Below are 23,081 nucleotides of genomic sequence, written 5' to 3' on the forward strand. Positions count from 1 at the left end.
GAGTTCAAATGTAGCCTCAGACACTTACTAGTTGTGTGACCCTCAGCAAGTCACTTAACCCTATTGGTCTCAGTTTCCTCAACTGTAAAATGAGCTGGAGAAGGAAATGACAAACCACTCCAGTATCTTTGCCAAGAAAACCCCAAATGGGTCATGAAGAGTCGGACACAATTGAAAAGACTAAACAACACAAACACGAAGTATTATGAGGTAGTATTATGAATAATGAAAATAAATGTGGGGTTGCATTCCTAGCTGATTAAGTTCAAGGATCTTTCACTTCAATTTTTCAAGGATCCATAATTTAGTAAGCCAGTTTACCTCCTTCAGTGAAGGTTGGATCTCTCTTATGATTTAATGTAATGTCATTGAGTGTTACTGTGGCTAAAAAACAAACAGAAAAACAAAACACCCAGTGATCAAGAACCTCTCTGAATTGACCTAGTCTAGTCCTCAGCCTAAATAGGCTTAGGCTTTTGCCTGTGCTCAATTTTAAGCCTTTCTAGAAACAATTCCCAATTTGGTAAAAGCTGGACTTTGGGCTCTCAGGTCACCCATGGCCATCTCCAAGCCACAGTGAAGCCTCAGAGACAGACTTTAGTGGAAGATTTTGTACCTTAGTTATTGTTTGTCATTTTCTAGGGTAGAATTGGGTACGTTTTTGTTTAATTTACAGAAAACTATGTTTTGATTTAATTAACTTATATTAATTTGATATTTAATTTCTAATTAATAATTCATTATATATAGCATAATATATAATAATAAATAATAAATAACTATTGTATGATATAAATTATTTATTGATAATTTATATTAATTAATATCTTACAGACATTTTGACAGCATAAGGGAGAAAAACATGGTAGCATAACTGAAGAAGCTTTAAGTAAAAGAATTATGTGAAATTAAAGTTTTCATTAACTTAGCTAGAATTATGCTACTAAGAAGCAACAAATATTTAGGCTATAAAGTCTACACAAAAACAGGTATTTCCCTGCCAGTAAAAATTCATACTGAGATGAGTTGTTGAAATTTTGAGTGCTTAGTAGACAGTCTTTTGCTCAAGAGTCTTTAGTGATATGTATAACCTGTATAAAATTACTTACTGTTTCAGGGAGGGAGTAAGAGAGGTAGGGAGGGAGAGAATTTGGAACTGAAAATGTTTTTCAAAATGAATGCTAGAAATTGCTTTTCATGTAATTAGGGAAAAAATATTTTTTAAAAAATAATCTTTAGTGTCTCTCAATTGCATCTAGTATAAAAGATAAAGCAGCCTAGCCTTTTACAACCTGGCTGCATTATTTCTTTAGATATCTAATTTTTCAGATGGTTCACATTATTCCCCTTCACATGTGTTCCATTACTGTAAAACTGGCCAGTTTACCATTCCTCAAATTCTCCCCTCAAAAGGCCCAGCTTTACATCACCATGAATTTGGACCGGCTGTCTGTCCTCTATGCCAAAAAGGAGTGCCTTTCTGTCTTCTCTACCTCTTATTCTCCCCAGCTGCCTTCTAGGAGAGAAATCTGCTCTCCTGTAAGGGGCCTTTCTTGAGTTCTTTGTGCTAGCTCCCTACTCAAATTGTCTGAGTACAAGTTGTAGATTCTCGACAGGAAAGTCTTTTTTTTTTTCTTCCATTTTTACCTTTGCATTCTCAACACCTAGCATACTGACTTAAACATAAGTATTTAGTAACTTATTAAGTACTTCATAAATCTTGTTGTGTTGAATTGGATTGAATTTTATAGTATTATAGAATCCTAGAGCTTGAAAGAATCTTGGAGATTATCTGGCTCAACCACCTCTTTTTATAGGTGATATGTGAGCCTTCAAGAGCTTAAGTGCCATAGAAAAAGTCAGACAATTAGTTAATATCAGAACCAGGACCTGAACCCAGATTTCCTGAATCCCACTTCAGTTTACTTTCCACTATAAAACAGAAAGCCAGCTAAATGTAAATCAATGGATGAATTAAAAATAGAGGACATTTACAATTCATTTAAATGCTGCATCTCAATTTAACAGTGAATATTTAAACTATGGCATAGCCAACTCTGGGGCATTTGCTCTGGTATGAACACTGTTGCCAATAATTGTCATTTAGCACAAGAACATGAAAATGATGTGTTAATTTTTGTTGACGTTCCATGCTTTGGCTAATTTAGAATCAAGGAATTGTGTGGGAGGCTAATATGTATTGCCAGGTGCCGGTTCAGGAGAACTCATCTTGCTTTTTGTTGAAGCATATAAGCTCACGATCTCATGAGTTCAGCCTCAAGGATGTGACTCTTCTCTGTTTCTTGTCTAGAAAATACAATATGAAAAGTATTTCCATTATTACCTTTAGATAATTCAAAGTGACATCCTGTGGAATACAGCAGAAGTAATCTTTTCAACAAATTGGCATACCTAGGAGTAGTATTGACCTAGATTCCAGGTATTAAGCATTTAGAGATTTTTCTTTTTTAAGGGAAAAAAAAAGCACTTGGGTTCAGATTTATAAAATACCTATAGCATTTCTTCATCACAGGAGGTTAATTTCTCCAGAAATGACTGCTGAAAGGTAATGCCCTTCATGACCAATAGCATTTCTTCATCACAGGAGGTTAATTTCTCCAGAAATGACTGCTGAAGGGTAATGCCCTTCATGACCCCTCTCCTGGGCTATTGGAATGGATTCCTATTTGGTCCCTCTTTATCAAGTCTCTCCACACCCCAATTTCTCTTCCATAGAGCCACCAAAGTGATTGTCCTTATGAACAGATCTGACCATATCACCCTCCTGCTCAATCAACTTTAATGGTTTCCTAGTGCCTCTGGGATCAAATATCAACTCCTTTTTAAAACTGTGACTCCAACCTATCGATCCATTTTCTTTAGACATTACTCTTCTTCATGCACTGGATGCTTCAGCCAAATGATCCTTCCCTCTGTTTCTCCTGCATAGCACCACCTATCTTCATGCTTTTTCACCATCCGCTCCCCATGGCTGGAATGCTCTCTCTCTACTTCATTTACCCTCACACTTAACAGCTTCTACACAACAACCTCTCTTTCATCCTGGAAGCTGATAGTGCCCTTTGCTCTGGCATTCTATGTATTCTTATAAATCCACATTCTTTCTGTCATGATAAAATATAAGTTCTTTGAGAGAATAGATTGTTTTACATTTTGCCCCTTTATTCCCACTGCCTAGCACAGTGCCTAGAATATGATACGTACATAATAAGTGCTTAGTTAGTGATGTTTGCTTGACTAAAGATATTGAAAAGAAATCAGAAGTACCATGAGATATGTTCAGCCTGCTTCCCAAGATAGTTATGACATGCCTAGTCCTTCTCCATACTTTGCTTCTACCAACTCCTCCAACATAGAATTCTGACTGTCCCTGATTTATGAATACTTCTTTAAAGAGCATGGTGTAGTGGGAAGGCTGCAGAAGTGGAAATCAGAGGACCTATGTTAAAATCTCAGCTTGACCACTTTACTATCTGTGTAACTTTGGGTTTCAATTTCCGCAAGTGAAAACAAGATGAGATGACTTCTAAGGACCCTTGCATCTTAGATCCCGTGATCCTTTGTACTTAAAAATGCTTGTTTTCAATTTCAAGACACCTCTTTTATGCCACTTCAGTATTTGTGACTGTTGTAAGCATCATGATTTGCTTGTAATTATATCTCTGTAATGGAGGTTGCCTTGATCTGGCAGAGTTTTCAGCAAGAACTATCGCTTCTTATAGATAACCAGGAAATTATGTTTGTTGCTACCATTATGAGCTAAGAGTGTTCAATGATGACTTTTCAGACTCTCATGAGAATTGCTGGCAAATGCATCAGGTGATGGGTCACACATACTTGCTCTTATTTATTAGGAAAAAAGAAGTCATTTGGTTTGAGTGACTTGTTTTCAAATAACTTTTTCAGTAGCACTGACTACCCCATCTTTAAAAAATGTATGTATGATGTATATCATATATATATTTACTTAAACAACAAAAAAGAAAGAAAAGCATAATTTATTAAATCTGTTACTTTCAAAGCTTTCCTACTTGTCTGTTTTCTTCTAAAATTCCTTCTGTTTTCTTCTCTATATTTGCTTTTAAATGCTTTAATGACTCTTTTTTTGTGCGTTGATGAGACTGGCTAGTTAACCTCTCTCCCCTCTCAATAGTGTCCCTTTGATTGAAAAAGGAAAAGAAATAAAGAAAAGCAAAATCCTTGTAATGAAAAAGCATTTTCATTTAAAATAAATTCCCATATTGGCCATATCCAAAAATGTGTCTCATTTTGCACCTTGAATCCACCACCTCTTTCAGGAAGTGAGCAACTCATTTCATCATCTTTCTTTGTTCATCTTGTGGAATCTTGGTCATTCATTATATTAATCAGAGTTCTTTTCACAATTGTTTTCCTTTACAATATTGTTTCTGCTGTATAAATGGTTCTCCTGATTCTGCTTCTTTTGATATCAGTTAGCAAAAATATTCCTATCCTCCGCTTCCAGAGAAAGAGAGAGAGTATGGAAGTGGAAGTAATTTTGTTAATCCTGTTATTAGTATGACCCATTCCTGGGCCACTTTCAGTTTGAATGTTTATCTTGTTTTACCTGTGGAAGCCTTAAGTAGAAATTCTGACGCCTAGAGCTACTTCAGGTGTGGGAATGGGGTGGCATTCTGTTGGCTAAAGTCATGGCCATTCATTTGTGGTTAGATAGACTCAATACAGAAGTCTTAGTAATTGAAGAATTGAGAAACCAAGGTGTTCAAAAGGGATTTGAGCTGGGGTTGAAAAGATGGAGAGGCTATTGTGGATCTTATTGGGATTGAAGGAATGATTAAAGATGACCTCAACAAAGATCTAGATATGAAACAAGGTGGTGGCTGGTGGCAGAGAGTTTGAAAGCTGAAACAGGGGTGAAGAAGGGGGGGAGGAAAAAATAGGCCATTCCCTCTCTTCTTGGCCTGGCGTGTGAAGGGATGTGAGAGAAGCAGCACCCAACCTTGATGAAAGTTCAAAGGGAAGAAATATGGTGTCTTGGGGTGGGGGGGAGCTTGTTTTCAATGAGTGGGTGGAAGAATGTGAGATTTAAGATTAAGTGAGAATTTTTTATCAATAGAGAAATGGCATTCCTTGGGGCACAATTCCGAAGGAGAGCATAAGAGGATAAGAATTGGGGAGGGACATTGGTTATGGGATGAAAAGAGAAAATCTCCTGTGCCCTGACCATTCAGGTGGTTGCGGAGGGGAAAAGTAGATATGACAGCAATTGCTCAATTAAGACAATCAAAAGACAGAGGTTCATTTATTATAAGTATAGTCTCTGAAAGATGTTATGAATGCAAAAGACCAGACCTGCAGAGACCTAATGAAGAAGCCATTTCAGAGATAAGAGACATAGGAGCAACTGTGTCTCAAATGGTCACTGACACCATACCAGTTTGAGCTGCCAATGCTTTCAAATACTCTTGCCTCAAAGTGTATCTGCCATCTCTGCAAGGAGTAGCTTTCAGTTCAGGAACTGAGCAGAAAGTTATTGGATAGTAGAAATGCAGAAAGACTCAATGAAGCTTCCAGGTATCAAAAGCAACAAGAATACAATAGGCTGCTGTGGAGGAATTTGGAAGGGGTGGGAGGCGTGGGGTGGGCATGCACCATCTTCCAGCTGATTGAGGGAATGTGGTATAATTCATGCTCTTGGACTAAGCAATGTTTTGGGAATCTGACTGTAGCCAGGAGGGGGTCCTAAGGCAGCTCGGGTGCTGGCAAGCAACGTAATACTGGTTTATATTCAAAGTATAGGTCAGTATTTTCTTTTCTGCTAATAAATTATGTAGAAAAAGTCACTGAATTTGTTTAGCCACATGTTCAGCCATATTTAGCTTTATGAAGTATTAATGAGGCAAAATGTTGCAGTATTGACAATAACAGAGGGTTGTGAGAGTGCCTCAGATTCATTAGAAATAAAAACCAGTGATAAATTAGATGACAAGGAAATTGTTAATTCTTTATCTGATGTCATTGTGCTTTTTCTAATTGAAAACACCTTCTATCTGATGGAGCCATTGAATGGTCTCCCCAAAGCAGTCCTTGCATAGCCATATTGGCACATCACACAGCAAAATTTCTGGAGGTGGCAAGCCAATATGGCTTCTTCTCTCCTTTCCCTTTAGTCTCTTCATTCATTCATTCATTCTCATCTTCCTAAGGATCAGAATAAACAGTTAGGCAGGGAGACACTATCCAGCAATGTTGGGGCCAGTCTTGGTCTTGGTCATTTTACAGAAATGTCTTTACCATGCAGAGTGATGAATTAATGCGTAAGAGCAGGACCACAAGTTATGAAGACTTATGATACCATACAGTCCGTAGCTTTCTTGATGACCCCCATGGTAGTCCAGCGCTAAGCTCCATCAGGTTTCTATAAACTGTCTAATTTTGTAAAATCTACTTATTAAAATGTAAATATGGAAGTAGAATAATTGTGGCACAGCATGTTCATAGCATGGTAGCTCCAGAGCTGAAAGGGATCTAACATCCATCGGATTTCCATCGAATTCATTTTTCAGACAAAGAAACAAGCTCAGAGCAGTAAAGGACTTGCCCAAGGTTCCACTGATATTAAGCATCAGAGGCAGGATTCAGATCTGAGTAATCCAGAGCCTTGCTCCTTAGACTGCACAATGCTGGCAAGTAGCCTGTATGTGCTTCTAAACGAAAAGCTGAAATGGAGGGCAACACTGTTCCAGCTGCACATTGTCAATAAGGGTTATCTGTTCCCATGGTGGCTTTCTTCCACCATCTTTCACATTGCCTCCTGTCTTTATTCAGAGTCCTATAGGTGTTAGTACTGAAAGTATCCTTAAGGATCAAAAAGTCCAGTCCTTTCATTTTGCAGACAAGGAAACGGAGCCAGAGGGTGGAAAATGTCTTGCCCATGGTCACACCTAACCAAGCAGGTGTTATTGCCACTTTTTTTCCCTCTTCATGTGATGACTCAATGAATAAAGCATTTTAAAGTACCTACTATGTGCAACACACTGTGCTTTGATGTAATGCATGCAGACAAGATGTGATGAAAGTATAGTTAGATATTTCAAAAATAATGTTAGCCTTAATGAACCCTCCTGATTGCCACCTTCACACTTCCATTCACCAACAAACAGCTTGACTTCTGAAAACATGAAGCTCTGCTCCATGAAACGTGTTGAAAGCATTGTTTAGACTGTGATTTCTAGCACACCAATATAAAAGGCAGCCCTGAATGGATTGAACATGTTAATGAAGAAATTGGCTAACAAGATTGAGGATGCTCGTAGTCAGTGTGTTTGACTGCCAAGGAATACGGGTATTTGCCCACATGTTGGTTTGTGCCAGGCTGAGACATTGGTAACACTGGGGAATCTTGAATCCTATACAAGATTTGTGAGTGCTATTGCTTCTATGACAGCAAGGTCATAGCTGCTCCTGTGCCCCTAATTGACCAGGGGTGAGCCTCTGGACTTTGGCTCTTCACTTAGGTTAGGGTAGAGCAGTTAAGGTGTGTTTTATCCCTCTCTTCACTCCCTTAGAAAGTGAAAACTACAACTGTGCCTCCCAACACCCACCCAACCCCCCAACTTATGGATGGGAATTCAGTCTTAAATGTATGCATTACAGCCATAATTCACTTGCTTCCCTGTTTCCCTAATGAAACTATATCAAGTACAGATGCACCAGTTTACACCATACTACTAAGTTAAATCTCTGGTGGTTTTCTTCATGACTAATGTCAACTTTGCCCAGTAGAGTAATCATTTACTTTCTTTGTTTGTTTCATTTCCCTATAAAAATTGATTTTCTAGATCGTTGCTGTAGATTACTGTGTGTGTGTGTGTGTGTGTGTATGTACACACCACAGTGGGTGTGGATTTAGGTGTCGTTTAGCGCTTCTTGTTGGCATGTATACATGTGCCTTTCAAAGTGCTGTGGTTTTGCTCAGACATGTTGTTGAAATGAACGACTTGTTTGTTGTTATAAACAATTGTATATACTTGTCATAAATAATGCTAGTGCCTCCTGCCTGTTGATTTTTTCCAGTTTATACTGTGTATTTCTTGTTTGTACATAGTTATTTTCATGTTATCTCTACCATTAGATTGTGAGTTCCTTGGGAGCAGCCTGTCTTTTGCCCTTCTTTGTGCATGGTAGGTGATTGATAAATGCTTATTGACTGTCTCAATAAGAAGCCATGTCTTCAGGATAAATCTTCTACCGTAACAGTGTAGGTCAGATTTTTTTACTCAGATTAAAAACCACAAACAAAAACAAAAAATCAAACCTAAAGGGCAGTGAGTAAATAAGTCAGTATATAAGAGGTATGCATGCTTTTATGAAAAGGGAGTTGGGCTTGGTTTAGATCATGCGTCTTTCAGTGTCATAATTTTTTATGTAAGCTATGTTCTGGCAGAAGCATATGTACACAGGCTAGCACTTCAACATCTCCGTTTTCCCCTTTTCTCCCTTTCTTCCTTTCTCTTTTTCTCAAATGCCATTTTGCAATTTCATTAAGATAACTTCAGTAGTGGGGTTGTGAAATCATTTGCTGGGAAAGCTGGAGCTCCCAGGTAGTGAGAGATCATGTTATGCAAGACATAGTGTTCATCCAGATCTGTTGAGTTTTCTCTTTTGAAACCCTGGCAGTTGCACATTATAAAGAGATTCACATGCATGGCTAACAGTGAAATATGCCCTTGCTTTTGTTGCTGAGACTAAAGCTCACTTTATACTTGTCTGAGGAATGAAATGGAATTTGAAGAGGCATTTACTTCATCTTGCCAGCGAGGTGACTTTGCTGGACAATAAATTGTAAAAGGTTAACTGTGCTTTCCAAAGCTTTAGTAGAACTTACATGAGCCATTCATTATTTAAGTAGTGCTGAGCCAGTCAGTGCTTTTGAAACCATTCCCAAAATGTGGCCCATTTCAATGTCTTTACCTATGTAAGGCTTGCCCCTTGAATACAGGGCTGTGCCACTTGGGGGCTGAAGCTCCATGTTATGGAGAGCATAACAGAAAAGAATAATTTCCATTTCTCAGACTTTGACTCACTATCAGTGTTGTAATACTTGTTATTGGTGTTTGCTTGAGGGACAATGACGGTATGTATTTGCACTCAAATTTTACTCTCTGACCTTGTCATTCCATTTTCTCTAGTTGTGTTCAGACTTGAATTACTACTTTTTATCCTTGTTTTTCTGAGATAACATGATTCCTCCCCCCCCCCCAGAAATTAGTACTTATTACTCTGGGTACTTCATGAGGATTTTTTTGTTTTGTTTTTTTTGGCTAGGCAGTGGGGTTAAGTGACTTGTCCAGGGTCACACAGCTAGTAAGTGTTATGTGTCTGAGGGGTACTTCATGGTTTTATGATTTCATCGACATGGGTACTTCTGCTGATATAGATCAGAACCCCTCTATGACCTAGTAAATGATCTTTGAGAGATACTATGGATTGAAGTATTCATTACCTCATAGCCAGTTTGGTTTAGCCTTAGCAAAGCTGATCTACAAATTCTAGACTTTGTTGCACTCATCACTGGAACCTTTCCAGCTTGGTGGTACTTACCATACTCTACCAGTATGATACCTATATCACACTTTGTTGGCATAAATACAGTGCCAACAGAGCATGAAAAAATCTTTTTTGAAAGTCTTTGAATCCCTTGGGTTATGTGATCTCTGTGTCATGATAAGATTTAAGAATATGACTTCAGGGGTAGCTAGGTGGCACGGTGGATAGAGCACCAGCCCTGGAGTCAGGAGGACCTGAGTTCAAATCTAGACTCAGACACTTGATACTTAACTAGCTGTGTGACCCTGGGCAAGTCACTTAACCCTGATTGCCTCACTGAAAAAAAAAAATGACTTCAGTGGAGGTTGGGTTTGTACACATTGGTAAATACTGAATAGGTTATAGTGGGTATTGAGTTGAAGGCAAATAACTTTGTACACACAGAATTGAACTCCTGTTTACAGTTGTCAGTACTTATTGATTTCTAGGAGGAAAAAAAAAAGCAATCAAATATACTAGGGAAAATTGTGTTGCGACGTTCCTTAGCACACTGATTGGGTATTTTGTACTTTTAGCATTGCAGATCTTTTCTGTTGTTATTCTGCCTGCACCTAAACCTTCTCCTAACACATGGGCATCACCCCATTTTTATTTTCTGCCTTCCCTTAGTTACCTAGTGGCTACATATGATCATGGTATCACAGATCCAAAACTGGATCTCCAAGATGACCTTAATGGGGGCAGCTAAGTGGCTTAGTGGATAGAGCACCAGCCCTGAAGGCAGGAGGACCTGAGTTCAAATCTGGCCTCAGACCCAACACTTGACACTTACTACTGTATGATCCTGGGCAAGTCACTTAACCCCAATTGCCTTTAAAAAAAAAAAGATGACCTTAATGGTTACCTATGCTGGTGGTGACAAACTCATAGAAATGAGGGCCACTAAACTATGTATAAGGATCTTCGTGAATTGCATATTGCCTTAGGAAACTATAAGAAAACTATATATTAACATTATCTATGTCTCTTATATTTTTGTTTTGTTAAATTTCTCAATTACATTTTAATCTGGTTTGGATTGTATTTGTGAGCTTTGTGTTTCAAAACTCTGATCTAGTCTAACACCCTCACTTAACAAATGAGGAAAATGAAAGCTTGGATTAAGTGACTTGCCAAGGTCACGCATCTACCACTACTACTGCTACAGTAGTATAGTATAGCATAGTATGGTGGTGGTGGTGGTAGTAGTAGTGGTAGTAGTAGTAGTAGTAGTAATAGTAGTAACTAATATACATATAGTGCTTGCTATGTGCCTGGCACTATGCTGAGTACTTTACAATGGATAATAAGTAGAAGAGCTGACATTGGAACCCAAATCTACTAATTCTACATCCATTGCATCATTATTTTTCACCACTTAATTTTGAACTACTTAAGCTTTGTATAAAATTTGCCCCACATTTTTGAATTTGGTGCTGCATTTATCTTTTTCTTTAAAAAAAAAGGGCAGGCTAATTTTTTTTTCAGTGAATAGCTTAAGAATTAAATTTTCTCCCTTGAGCAATACTGAAAATAAAGAATAATAGTCTGTACTATTTGGAGGGTAAGTGGGAAATTATGAATTGAATTAGTTTTGTGGGGATAGCCAAAGTTATTCTTAAGAGTCATTCTGATACAATTATGTAGCTGAGAGCTTGGCTGCTGTGTGTGTGTGTGTGTGTGTGTGTGTGTGTGTGTGTTTGTGTGTGTGTGTGTGTTTGTGTGTGACTTCTGACACATATTGGCTTTGTGATCTTGGGAAATCATTTAAAATCTTAGTGCTCCCAGGCACCTCTCTAAGACAGGGCTTCTTAACATTTTTTGGGGGTTATAAACCACTTTGGTAGTCTGGTGAAGCTATGGACCCATTCCTTCTCTGAATAATGTTTTAAGTAATTGAGGAATTTCAGTTTAAGGTTAGTGAAAATATTATTTTAATTTTTTTCCCATTGAACCTCCTAAAATCTATCCATGGACTCCCAAGGGGTTAAGAACTCTTTTTCTAAACCTAGAAATTTCTGAGCAGGTACCCATTTACTTTGATGAGGGAGTTTTCATAAGTAGGAATTCCATATTATAATGAAAACTCAGGCCTTGTTCTTCCTACCCCACCAAAAATTAAAAAAAAAAAAACAGCTACATATGTATGCACTGATTCTATAGATTTGTTTGCTATATTGTTGAAGAGCAGTTGAATTGCTTGTTCACAAAATCACCAACAGATGATAATTTTTTAACTTGGGCATTGTCACCATCACTAGCAGAGCTGACTTTTCTCCATTTCCCTCTTGGACTCTGCAAGTCTCTCTTCAAAGAGACAGACATTATTGTGGCATGGAATTTTTGCATGTAGTTTTTCAGTGTTTAGTGAATGCTTAAATAGTAAGTGATTTTTTTATTTCTACTTTTCTTATGATTCCCCCTTACAAAAGGGGAGAGCGGATTTTTATGTCAACTAATGTGGTGAGTTTGAAGACTTTGGTTTTACATATCCGATTGCTTCCATCTTTGTCACACTGGAGCTAACCTGCTTGACTGGTGCATGTTTTCAGCATTGCGGATGGCGCAACAAGTGATAACTGAGGCAGGAAATTGGCAGCATTTTACCATCTTAAAAATAGCCACAAGAAATGTCAGGACTTTGTGGATAAGAGGTTAAATTAATTCAGTGTTTGTAGGTTCTAGAGGTTAACATGATGCCTTGTTTAAATAGATTCATGATGGAATTAAACCCATTAATCTGATTGAATGGTGTTTGGCCAACTCCTGATATGATTTTAATAAGGTTAATAAAGTACTTCCAGTTATTGAAAATAATTTTTCAATCCTATAAAAAAATAGCCGGTGACATTTTCCACGGGACTCCCAAATACCAAATTCAGATGCCAGAATTGCTGGCACTAAGAACCAGAGAACATTAGGATGTTCTCCAGTGTTGTTTCCTAGGAGGCTCCAGATGTGGAGGGGAGCTTTCTTTTTTTCTCTGTCCTTCCTTTCCATTCTTCCAGGTGCAATAGCATGGAAAACAGACATTTTCTCTGGGACTGGAGCTATTTTTACCACCTTCGTGGATTTAAGGATGTATATATTTTTATAAGGAAAAGTATTTTTTAAGGATGTGTATTAGGTAGCACAGTGGATAAGGTGCCACGCCTGGACTGAGTTCAAATTCGGCCTCTGACACTTACTAGCTGTGTGATCCTGGACAGATCATTTAACCCTGTTTGTCTCAGTTTCCTCATCTGTAAAATGAACTGGAGAAGGAAATGGCAAACCACTCTGGTATCTTTGCCAAGAAAACCCCAAAAAGAGGTCATGAAGAGTCACATACATTTGAAATGATTAATCAACAATCAGTTAATCAAGTAATCAGCTAGATGGCATAGTAGATAGAGTGCTGGTCCTGGACTCAGGACTCATCTTCCTATGTTCAAATCCATCCTCTGACACTCACTAGCTGTGGGACCCTGAGCAAGTCACTTAAACCCTGTTTGCCTCAGTTTCCCTCATCTATAAAATGAACTAGAGAAAGAAGTGGCAAACCACTCCAGTATCTCCACCAAGAAAACTGCAAATGGGGTCACAAAGAATCACATGATTGAAAGTGACTGAACAAAATGATAATCAGTCAGATAGTCACCTGAACTCAGTTACAAACTTGTTCCAAGCCCTCTTGATGTAACTCAAAATAAAATTCTCTTTTGTCTTATAAACAGAGATCTTGTGATGTAATGGATAGAATGACTTAAAGAGTCAGGAAGACCTAGTTTATTTCCTACCTCTGACGCTAGCTATGTGACCTGTGTTTCCTGGACAACTTAAATAAGACTCATAATCACACTGAGAATTTTGTGGAGTCTTTGGAAGGAAGTATTGTAAGAGGATGTCTTCTGCTGTTGAATGTGTATTACGGGAATTAAGGTTACTTCAGATGCTTTTGACCCAAATATTTTGCAGTGAGTATGAGTTCAGTAGTTTTGGCAACAATAGTCTGTTTTGAAACATGAATCTTTCAACCCACTCCTTTCCCCTACTCACTTGTAAAGCACCTGTTTAGGGCAGCTGGTATTGTCCATTTCTTGTCCTATACATGATCAACTATTGACATTCTGAGTAACTTAGTCGCCTCAGTTAATTTTGTAAACAGCTTTATTTTAATTATGCAAGAATCACCCTCGATGTAATCAGAAAAGGAATTTGCTGTTTTTAATTTTAGTAGTGACATTATTACATCATGGGCTACTTTAGAAATTTTTAAAAACTGGAATGCAGAGAACATTATATAGCAACTCTGATGTTATTACTTTAGTAGCTATAGTATGCCTCAAGGAATTTGATGAACTTGATTTTGTTTCTAAATTGGAATAATATGCCAAAGTATGAATTTGGAGTTTATTTTCAAAATAATGTAGTCAAATATATGTGGTGTGTGAAGCTCTTAGCTGTCATATGAGACTGAGAAGAATATGTGTTTCATGTGTCATACATGTTGGAAATCCAACAACCAAAAAGGGATGAATCCCAAAGTTGTTCTGAGACCCACTTTTCTTTGCCAAGTATGGACATTCATGGACATATATGTTTGTGTTTGTTTCTATGTTTTTAAACTTGGTCTGATCCGCCATAGTTGTACACACTGTACATTGACCCCAACAAATGATGTCATTTTGGTCCTCTGAGCACAAAGGACAACAACAACCACCAACCAAACTTCAGTTAAGTTTAGATTCTAGAGAGTGAGTCAGAAAAGCATTCAGACTTTTGGTTGGGTAATAAGGATGGTTGGAATGGATTGTCCTCGCACTGTCCAGACTAAGGATGTTTTTCTTACTGATTTCTTTCTTTCATCAATAATTATAGTTATTAAAGGCTTTTCCAGACACAAGAATATAATTTACACTTTGCATTGGGCTTAGTTTATTTTTATTCTCCTTTAGATGTGATGTGAATCAGCCTTCAGAGGAGAAAACACCTCACCTAGTTCTAATAGTAATAACAATAACAATAACATTTATATGATGCTTTGATTTGCAAAGCACTTTACAAATACTATTTCATTTTATCCCCACAACAGCCCTGGGGGCTAGGTGCCATTGTTATCCCATTTTACAGCTAAGGAAACAGAGGCAGGCATAGGTTAAATGACTTACCCAGTCAAGCAGATAGTAAGTATCTGTGGCTGGATTTGGATCAGGTCTTCCTGATTCCAAGTCCAGTACTGTATAGGTAACTCAGGGCATTAAGAACTTAAGAGAGGATGAACAGACTCCTCCTTGAATAGACTTCCTCCTTCCAAAAGAGGAAGTTTATAAGTATCTATCTCACTGCAACATTTCACTTTAGAGAAGAATTCAGGATAAATTGGATCCAAAATGCTTCTATCCAATGTATTTTTTATGTTGTCTGCAGTTATTTTAAATGGAATTTCTCTTTCTCTCTCTTCCTACTAGATTTTGTTGATAATAGAAAGGATGATTATGTATGTGGGTTTATTTTATATTCTTTAATTTTGCTAAAAGTTGTTAATTGTTTCAGCTAGTTTTTTAGTTGATTTTCTGGGGTTCTCTAAGTATACAATCGTATGATCTGTATAGTTTTTTTTTTGTTTTGTTTTGTTTTGTTTTTTTTTGGTGAGGCAATTGGGGTTAAGTGACTTGCCCAGGGTCACACAGCTAGTAAGTGTCAAGTGTTTGGTCTAAGGCCAGATTTGAACTCAGGTCCTCCTGACTTCAGGGCCGGTGTTCTATCCACTGCACCACCTAGCTGCACCTAGTTTTGTTTTCTTGTTGCCTATTCTTACTCCTTCAGGGTTTTTTTTTCTTGTCCTATTGCTATAACTGGCATTTCTAGTAATAGTGGTGATAATGGACATCCTTGCTTCACCCCTGATCTGATTGTGAAGGCTTCTAGTTTATCCTGATTATAGATAATGCTTACTCTTAGTTTTAGAAAGAAGCAGACTCTATAGAGCACTTAGAGCTTGGTCAGATATCAAAAATGCCAAGGTCATCCACTGCATTCCTGGACATTCCCAGTCATCTTAACTTGTGTCTTGCCACTGGACTTGGGTAACTCTGGAAGAGAGAGAGTGAGGCTGATGACTTTGTGCAACTCTGCCTCACTTAAATGGAATTCACAAACAAGTCAAGACATCACCATGTGATGATGTTGGTCTTCTTTGAAAACAAAGGATAAACAATAACAACAACAACAAATAGCAATGATATGAAGTAGTCACACCTACAACTTGAAACTAAACTTTAGTTTTAACCTCTTTTCAACCTTTTGTAATTCCCTTTTTTATCTTGTGCTTTCTCCTTCCTCAAATTACCCTGTGTTTACTTTTCCGTGTGCCTGTTGTAACTACCTCTTCCACCACCTCAGATCACTGAAAGGTTTGAGTGCCAGGCTGAGGATTTTGACCCTGATCTTCTGACTCTAGTCTCTGAAGTCAGAGTCAGTGGCCTAATACTAGTGGGTATGGGATCAGTATATCAGAGGATAAGAAGTTGGGTCTCATCCTACCCTTCCTGAAGTAGCTAATTATGGGGCTTGTCCCCAACATACCCACACCTACCCTTAGCCCCCCAAATTCATTCATTCTGTCTATGCATACTCTCACCCTTCCCCTTTCTTACTCCCTTAGGGTAGTTATAACCTAAATGCTACATGGGAACCCATAGAACTAGATATATAGATGCCATCAATAAAATCTGCCCCCTACCCATCTCTGCAGATTACCTTGTAGCTTTAGAAGGCTCCCCTTAGCCTTAGCACTCCAGCAGTGATCAGTGAATAATAACTCCACACCCATCCTTTTTATTGGGCAGGACAAAGTAAGTCACCCAAGATGAATAGGCATGGGTGGGTTGTAATCTGCATTAAAGATCTTATTAAACTCTATTACATATTGTGGACCAGAAGGGTCCACTTTTGGGTCTCAGATCAATCTACCTGGAGACAAACTTATCTTAAACTACCTCAGGTATGCTCAATAATAATCTTTGCTGAAAACCATCCTACCTCATGTCATGGGAGTGTGAGGGGATAACTCAAGGCTCCCTGGTTCTATCAGTATCCCAGCCTTTACAACATTATATCACTCCCATGCTCAGTAAACTCCAGTGGCTTCCTATTAACTCTGGGAACAAATATTAACTAATTCACTATGATCACAGTGTTTTAAAATTTCTATTTTTGGTAGAAGTTTTATAATGCACATAATTATTAATAAAATTTTACTGTGTTTACTTGATAAATGAACAAATATACACATATGAGAGGTGCACATTAATTTAAATGTAAAAAAAATTTTAATTTTTTTTTTTTTTTTACTGATAACAATGTACAGGAAAATCAGTTTTAAGATCAGTGCCTGAGAGACAGTGGGAACTGAAGCAATTTGGCCAAGCAGTGCCCCTTTCTCCTCAGGGAGGCAGGGACAGGTAAACACTAGAAAGCCCCACCCACATAATAAAGGATTCAGATCTAACTGCCCTTTTGTGCATCCTTATCTAGCTTGCTAATTGTTAGTGTACTTAAAATGGACCTGGGTATTAAAAAGATACTGAGTGGTTAGTACATTTGAATAAAAGACTCCAACTGGTTTTGCCCTCATGAATATAAAAGTGTTACCATTTACTGTTTCCTTTGTATATCTCAGGTAATTCTGGGTAGTTTTCCTGGGCCTACAACATGTGTAGTTTTGCCAGGTTATGGAGGGGTTTTCATGTCCTCAATATTGTTTGTAGAAGTGAATTGGATTTTAAAATGCCATGATTATTCAAGTAAAATTTTCTTTAGACAATTGCCTTGTAATTCCATGTATTTGTTGGCCAACCAATCTTAAAAAAAAAATAAGACAAGTAGGATTAGAAATCAAAACTTTTAGAACGTGAGTTTGTTATCTTTAGATTTCAGACTTGGAAAGGGTCACTCAGAGTCACTGCTCAGTCTTCATGGCTGCATAGTTTTCAAAGCTTCCTCAGCTATGTAGGTTTTGAATGAGAGGCATGCCAAGGTCTTGGCAAATGTGGCGATGACCATGGTCTAAATGGGTCCCCTGGAAAAGCTAAGCTCATGCTTATTTCAAGTGCCATGCTTTGTTAAATAGTATTTCCTTCCATTCTGGGAAGTGTTATTTAAATGCTGATTGTCTCAAAAGACTTATCCATCATTTTAATGTATCCTAAAGAAGTTGAGAGTGAGAGGAAAGAGCATTGGATAGGCAATGTGTTTGTATATGTTTGATTCACGTCCATGAATTAATACTTCCATAAAGGTTGATTACATATCCTCGAGTGGAGCTTTTATGCGCAAAATGAAAATTATTCTCATGCCTTCTTATTGGGAAAATAAATTGATACCAGTCTTTGCTAACAAGTACACGTTATTTAATTAGCCTAATCTAGGCTATCTTGGAAAGACCTCAGAACTTGGAGGCAAAAGATTTGGAACTTAGTTCCCAGCTCTATTGCTTGCTAACTATATAATCTTGAAAAGTTTATTTAACCTCTCTGGTTCTCAATTTCCCCATCTGTAAAATCAAGACCACCATGTGGTGCCCACTTTCACAAGGCTCAGTATCAAATGAAATAACATCAAAGTTCTATGTAAATATAACCTGATGCTGTTAATGTCCGTATTGTGATTACCATTTTTTTTTCTTTTTTGGTGAGGCAATTGGAGTTAAGTGACTTGCCCAGAGTCACACAGCTAGTGAGACTGAATTTGAACTCAGGTCCTCCTGACTCCAGGGCCAGTGCTGTATCCACTGCGCCACCTAGCTGGCCCTGAATTTTTTATGTTAGGGTTGCTACTGTAGTCTTCTCTGCTACATTTCTTTGGGGAAGATGATCAGTAAGATCTAGGCAGGGTCTTCTGTTTTACCATAAAAGATAGCATTCATCTTAGTTGCTGCCAGTAAATCTGATGATATAAAGGAAGTTTAAAATCCCTTCGAAAGGAATCAAAATGGGTTGATGTTCTGCCCCTTCCACATTGGAAAACTGATAACATCAGGTTTTTATCATCATTTAGGCTTTTTAAAAAAATAAACAACTTTGTTTCTGCAGCTTTGATTGGTTGATAAGAACAGAATACATGTTCCTGTTCTTTAACCTGAAACAAATTTTCTTAAAAATCTTCCTTATACTTAGCTGCCTTGTTTTTTTTCTTGTTTTTAATGGGAGAAGATCAGTGTAAGTCAACAGGCCATTTGATGGAAAGCCTTTTTTTTTTTTATTTTTTTTATTAATTTATTTTGATTTATGAATAATCACTTCCATATGCTTTTGAGTTTAAAATTTTTCTCCCCCATCCTCCCCAAGATGGCACAGAATCTGATATAGGCTATACATTTACATTCATATTAAACATATTTTCACATTAGTGATGTTGTAAGTAAAAATTAAAACCAACAGGAGGAGCCATCAGAAAGAGGAATCAACAGAAGACAAAAAAAAAATAGCAATTCAACTTCCATAGTTCTTTCTTTGCATGTGGATAGCATTTTCCATCACAAGGCCCCTGGAGATGTCTTAGATCCTTGTATTGCCAGGAAGGGTTAAGTTTATCAATATTAGTCATCACACAATGTGGCTGTTATTGTGTACAATGTTCCCTTGGTTCTGCTCACTTCACTCAGCATCAGACCACACAAGTCTTTCCAGGTTTTTCTGAAATCAGCCTGTTCATCATTTCTTACAGCACAATAGTATTTCATCACATTCATATACCACAACTTATTCAGCCATTCCCCAATTGATGGGCATCCCCTCAATTTCCAGTTCTTTGCCACCACAAAAAGAGCTGCTATAAATATTTTTGTACATGTAGGTCCTTTTCCCATTTGTATGATCTTCTGGGATATAGCCCTAGAAGTGCTATTGCTGGGTCAAAGGGTATACACATTTTTATAGCCCTTTGGGCATAGTTCCAAATTGCTCTCCAAAATGGTTGGATCATTTCACAACTTGAAGGAAAGTCTTTCCAGCATATTTTGAACAGAATATATTTATATTCTCTAAGTGAGAAATCTTCAAGGTAAAGCATGGTTTATTGGGGGAAATAAAAGTGCTGGACCAGGGAGTCAGGAGACCTGAGTACTAGTTTTAACTCTGTTCCCAGGATTGAAGTCTCACATCCGATACATGCTGACTATGTGACTGTAGCAAGTCACCAAATATTTCTAGGTTTCAGTTTCTATATATTTCAAATCAGCAAAAGAGAAATTAAGTTTATGTTTTGTGATGGATATGGAGGGCCTGTGTGTGTATGGTTAGGGACTGGACCCGTGATTTCATCAGTGTGAGCAACTCTAGGTGTGGAAATTCCCTTCGTTGATCCAGATCAGCAACTGTTCTGCAATATCTAGTATCAGAGTTCTCTGGGTGGACTAACAGGGTCAATTCAGACTTGCCCAGAGTCACATAGTGATAAAGTATCAAAGGCATTATTTAGACTGAAGTCTTCATGACTCTGAGACCAGCTTTCTATTCACTATATCATGCCCTCCTGAAACTTAAGTGAATTAAAAGTAATTTAATGTTAAGGATATTTTTAGATATTTCAGACCAATGGAGATAAGGTGTACCCATGTTATCTAATTGATAATTTTATAATTTATAAATCTGAATAAATTATATGAACCTATGTTGGATTTATATTGTATTGTATTGTATTATATTGTATTATCCAGTACTGTACTGGTTGCTAGGCAACACAAGTGAAGTATATAAATCAGTTACATAGATTACTGACTCCTAAACCAGTTTTGTGGAAGAGTTTTTTCCACTTATCTCTATTGGTCTGAAGCTATAGTTACAAGAATTTCAAAATATCCTTAAAATTATATCAATTTAAATTCACTTTAATTTCAGGGGCAAAATACATAATTTATACACATATACATGCATACACAAATACATACATACATATGTATACACACACACACACACACACACACACACACACAAAAACATACCCATATCTACGTACATGTATATATACTGTCCAAAAGAAAGTATGGTATAGTGGGTGGAAAGCTGGTCCCAGAGTCATAAAGACCTTGGTCTAAGTCCTGCCTCTAACACATTACAGTTGTGTGCCCATGGGCAAATTATGTGCCCTAGACAGGTTTATAAGGTTGTAACTTACAGAACAATTGTCCATCTGGATAAGTGGAGGGACTTTTACATTTGGAATTCCCCATAGTAATGAAATCATGGGTCTGCCCAATCTCTCTCTCTCTCTCTGTCTTTCTGTCTGTATGTCTGTCTGTCTGTCTCTCTTTTATTTTCTCTTGCTTGCTTTCATTCTCTTTTCTATCTGCAGTATAACATGGAATGGTGGTATAGGCAGGGAGAGAAGATGGGCAAATTGAGCAAGCATCCCTAGAAAATACAGAAATCATGGCCTTAAGTGCTTAGGGTCTGGGAAGAGAAGCAGCTGGATTGGGATTTGGGCATGTTTTCATTGTTATATGTCATTTAAAACTTTTAGAAAAGGATCACATTTTAACCCTTCTGTGATGTAGAGGCTGCTTTAGAAGTTGTTTTGAAATAAAGACAACTTCAGTTCAAGTCCCAATTCTGCCACATCCTGCCTGTGTGACCTTGGTGGCTTAACTTAATCTCTCAGTCTCTCAAAGACTCTGTGAGTTATAGTTACAGAGAAGGATGTTGATATACACTGGTAGAGGAAGTCCTTCATCAGTTGGACTTGCTTTACCTATACAAATTAAATCATGAGTCCATTGACAAAACAAATATTTTAAGATTTTTCAACCAGGTCCAATTCTAACTCCCAATTTAGCATAATCTTGAATTGGTCCATTCTAAGATTCATCCCATTTATCTTGATGCCAACCCAAGGGTTCAGTGGCATATTACATGGTGACAAACACCAAATGGAATTTCAAAAGTTTGGAAATCAGTTATACATGTGCCTTAGAATTCTTGGAATGTTTGTATTCATTCCTATTTGCATCTTACTATTTGCCCTGTAGCGATTCATTTGCATCTGACTTTGAGTCTTCCCTTCACCTCCCTCTCTCTTTTCCTTCCTTTTTTATATCCTACTTTTGAAGTGTTGAAATATTGTATTTTTTTTTCTTTTTTCTTTTTTTTTGGCTAGGCAATGGAGTTAAGTGACTTGCCCAGGGTCACACAGCTAGTAAGTGTTATGTGTCTGAGGCCAGATTTGAACTCAGGTCCTCCTGACTCCAGGGCCGGTGCTGTATCCACTGCGCCATCTAGCTGCCCCAAAATATAGCTATCTCATCTATACATGACCTTACAAACCCAATGCTCTTTCTCTGCTTTATTAACAGACAAGAGACGACTTCCTTGGACAAGTGGACGTTCCTCTTAGTCATCTCCCGGTAAGGAGGTTTTAATTGACCTGTGTTTTATGTGATTGGAAAAAAGTTTTTAACTGAGGCCTTTTGATAAATTGTTTGAATTTTGGGGAAACATTTCTTATACTTTAGTGAGGAATGGAAGGTAGGATGAGAGAGAGAATCAAAGTCTTACTTGCATTTTAGAAAGGTAAGAGAAATTCTCAGCTATAAATGGAGGTTTGGTTTATCACTATCAATTACTCCCAAAATTCCAGTCCATTCTTTTTTAACTGCTCTTCTGTATTTCTGGCCAGGCTATTCTGTGTCCCAGATATTTGCTCTTTATTATTGTCCCATTTTTCAGTAACCTCTCCCTTAATTCCCAAGAAACTGGGGAATGAGGAGAGATAACAAATTACCTGCCTTTGCTCAGACTAGACAGAAAGTATATATCTCATTTTTGCTTTCTCTTGAGATTAGTTTCTGAAATTGGTGCGTCTCTATTGCACCTAGGCATTTTCTAGCCAGCACAAGCAATCACAACTCAGGGCATGGACAGAGCTTAGTGCTATAGAAGTCACTGCTCTCAGCCTGATTAAGAAGCATAGCAGTTGAGTCTGCAGAGTGATAAGGAATACTACCCAAAGGTTCTGTAAGAAAGAGGACAAGAAGATCTTGATGAAAGAGATGACATCTTGAATTCTAGTCTCCTTCCTCTGTCCTATTCTCCATTCTACCTGTAACACAAAATGGTAGTTTACATAATGAAGAGTATAGTATAGGACAAAAAAGTCATTGCTTTGGGGAGGTGATTATTGTTACCTTTTAACATCACCAGTCACCCATCTTCTTCATTATCGTTGGCATCATTTGCAATGACAAGTATGTGTAGGTGGAATAGATTTTCCACTAATGAAACGGTTTTAAAACAGCTAATGAGAACTTAGCTACTGGGTTGACCTGAAGGTCTTCTTACCAGACTGAACATGCAGGATAGCTGCTACCAATGAAGGCTTCTAAAATATCTGAAAGAAATCTGATAGCAAAAATTTTACTAAGAGGCCCTGTTAAGAAAGAAAGGTTTCATATAGATGGTTCTTTCCAAGCAGCACAGGTTGTATAAAAAAATCTAAAGCACTCAAAGGGCATG

General features: G+C 37.7%; 1 protein-coding gene across 5 annotated transcripts in view; it reads left to right on the plus strand.

The window, feature by feature from the left end:
• NEDD4L (neural precursor cell expressed, developmentally down-regulated 4-like, E3 ubiquitin protein ligase) overlaps positions 1-23,081 on the plus strand; it is a 452,792-nt gene that overhangs the window by 328,397 nt on the left and 101,314 nt on the right. For all 5 annotated transcript variants that reach the window (XM_027868834.1, XM_027868835.1, XM_027868837.1 and 2 more), the window contains one exon: positions 21,923-21,973. In XM_027868834.1, coding sequence (XP_027724635.1) covers positions 21,923-21,973 — 51 coding nt within the window. The remainder of the gene's footprint in view (positions 1-21,922; positions 21,974-23,081) is intronic.

This window comes from Vombatus ursinus, unplaced genomic scaffold (genome assembly GCF_900497805.2).
Source record: "Vombatus ursinus unplaced genomic scaffold, bare-nosed wombat genome assembly UNPS02014791.1, whole genome shotgun sequence".
NCBI classification, from domain to species: domain Eukaryota; kingdom Metazoa; phylum Chordata; class Mammalia; order Diprotodontia; family Vombatidae; genus Vombatus; species Vombatus ursinus.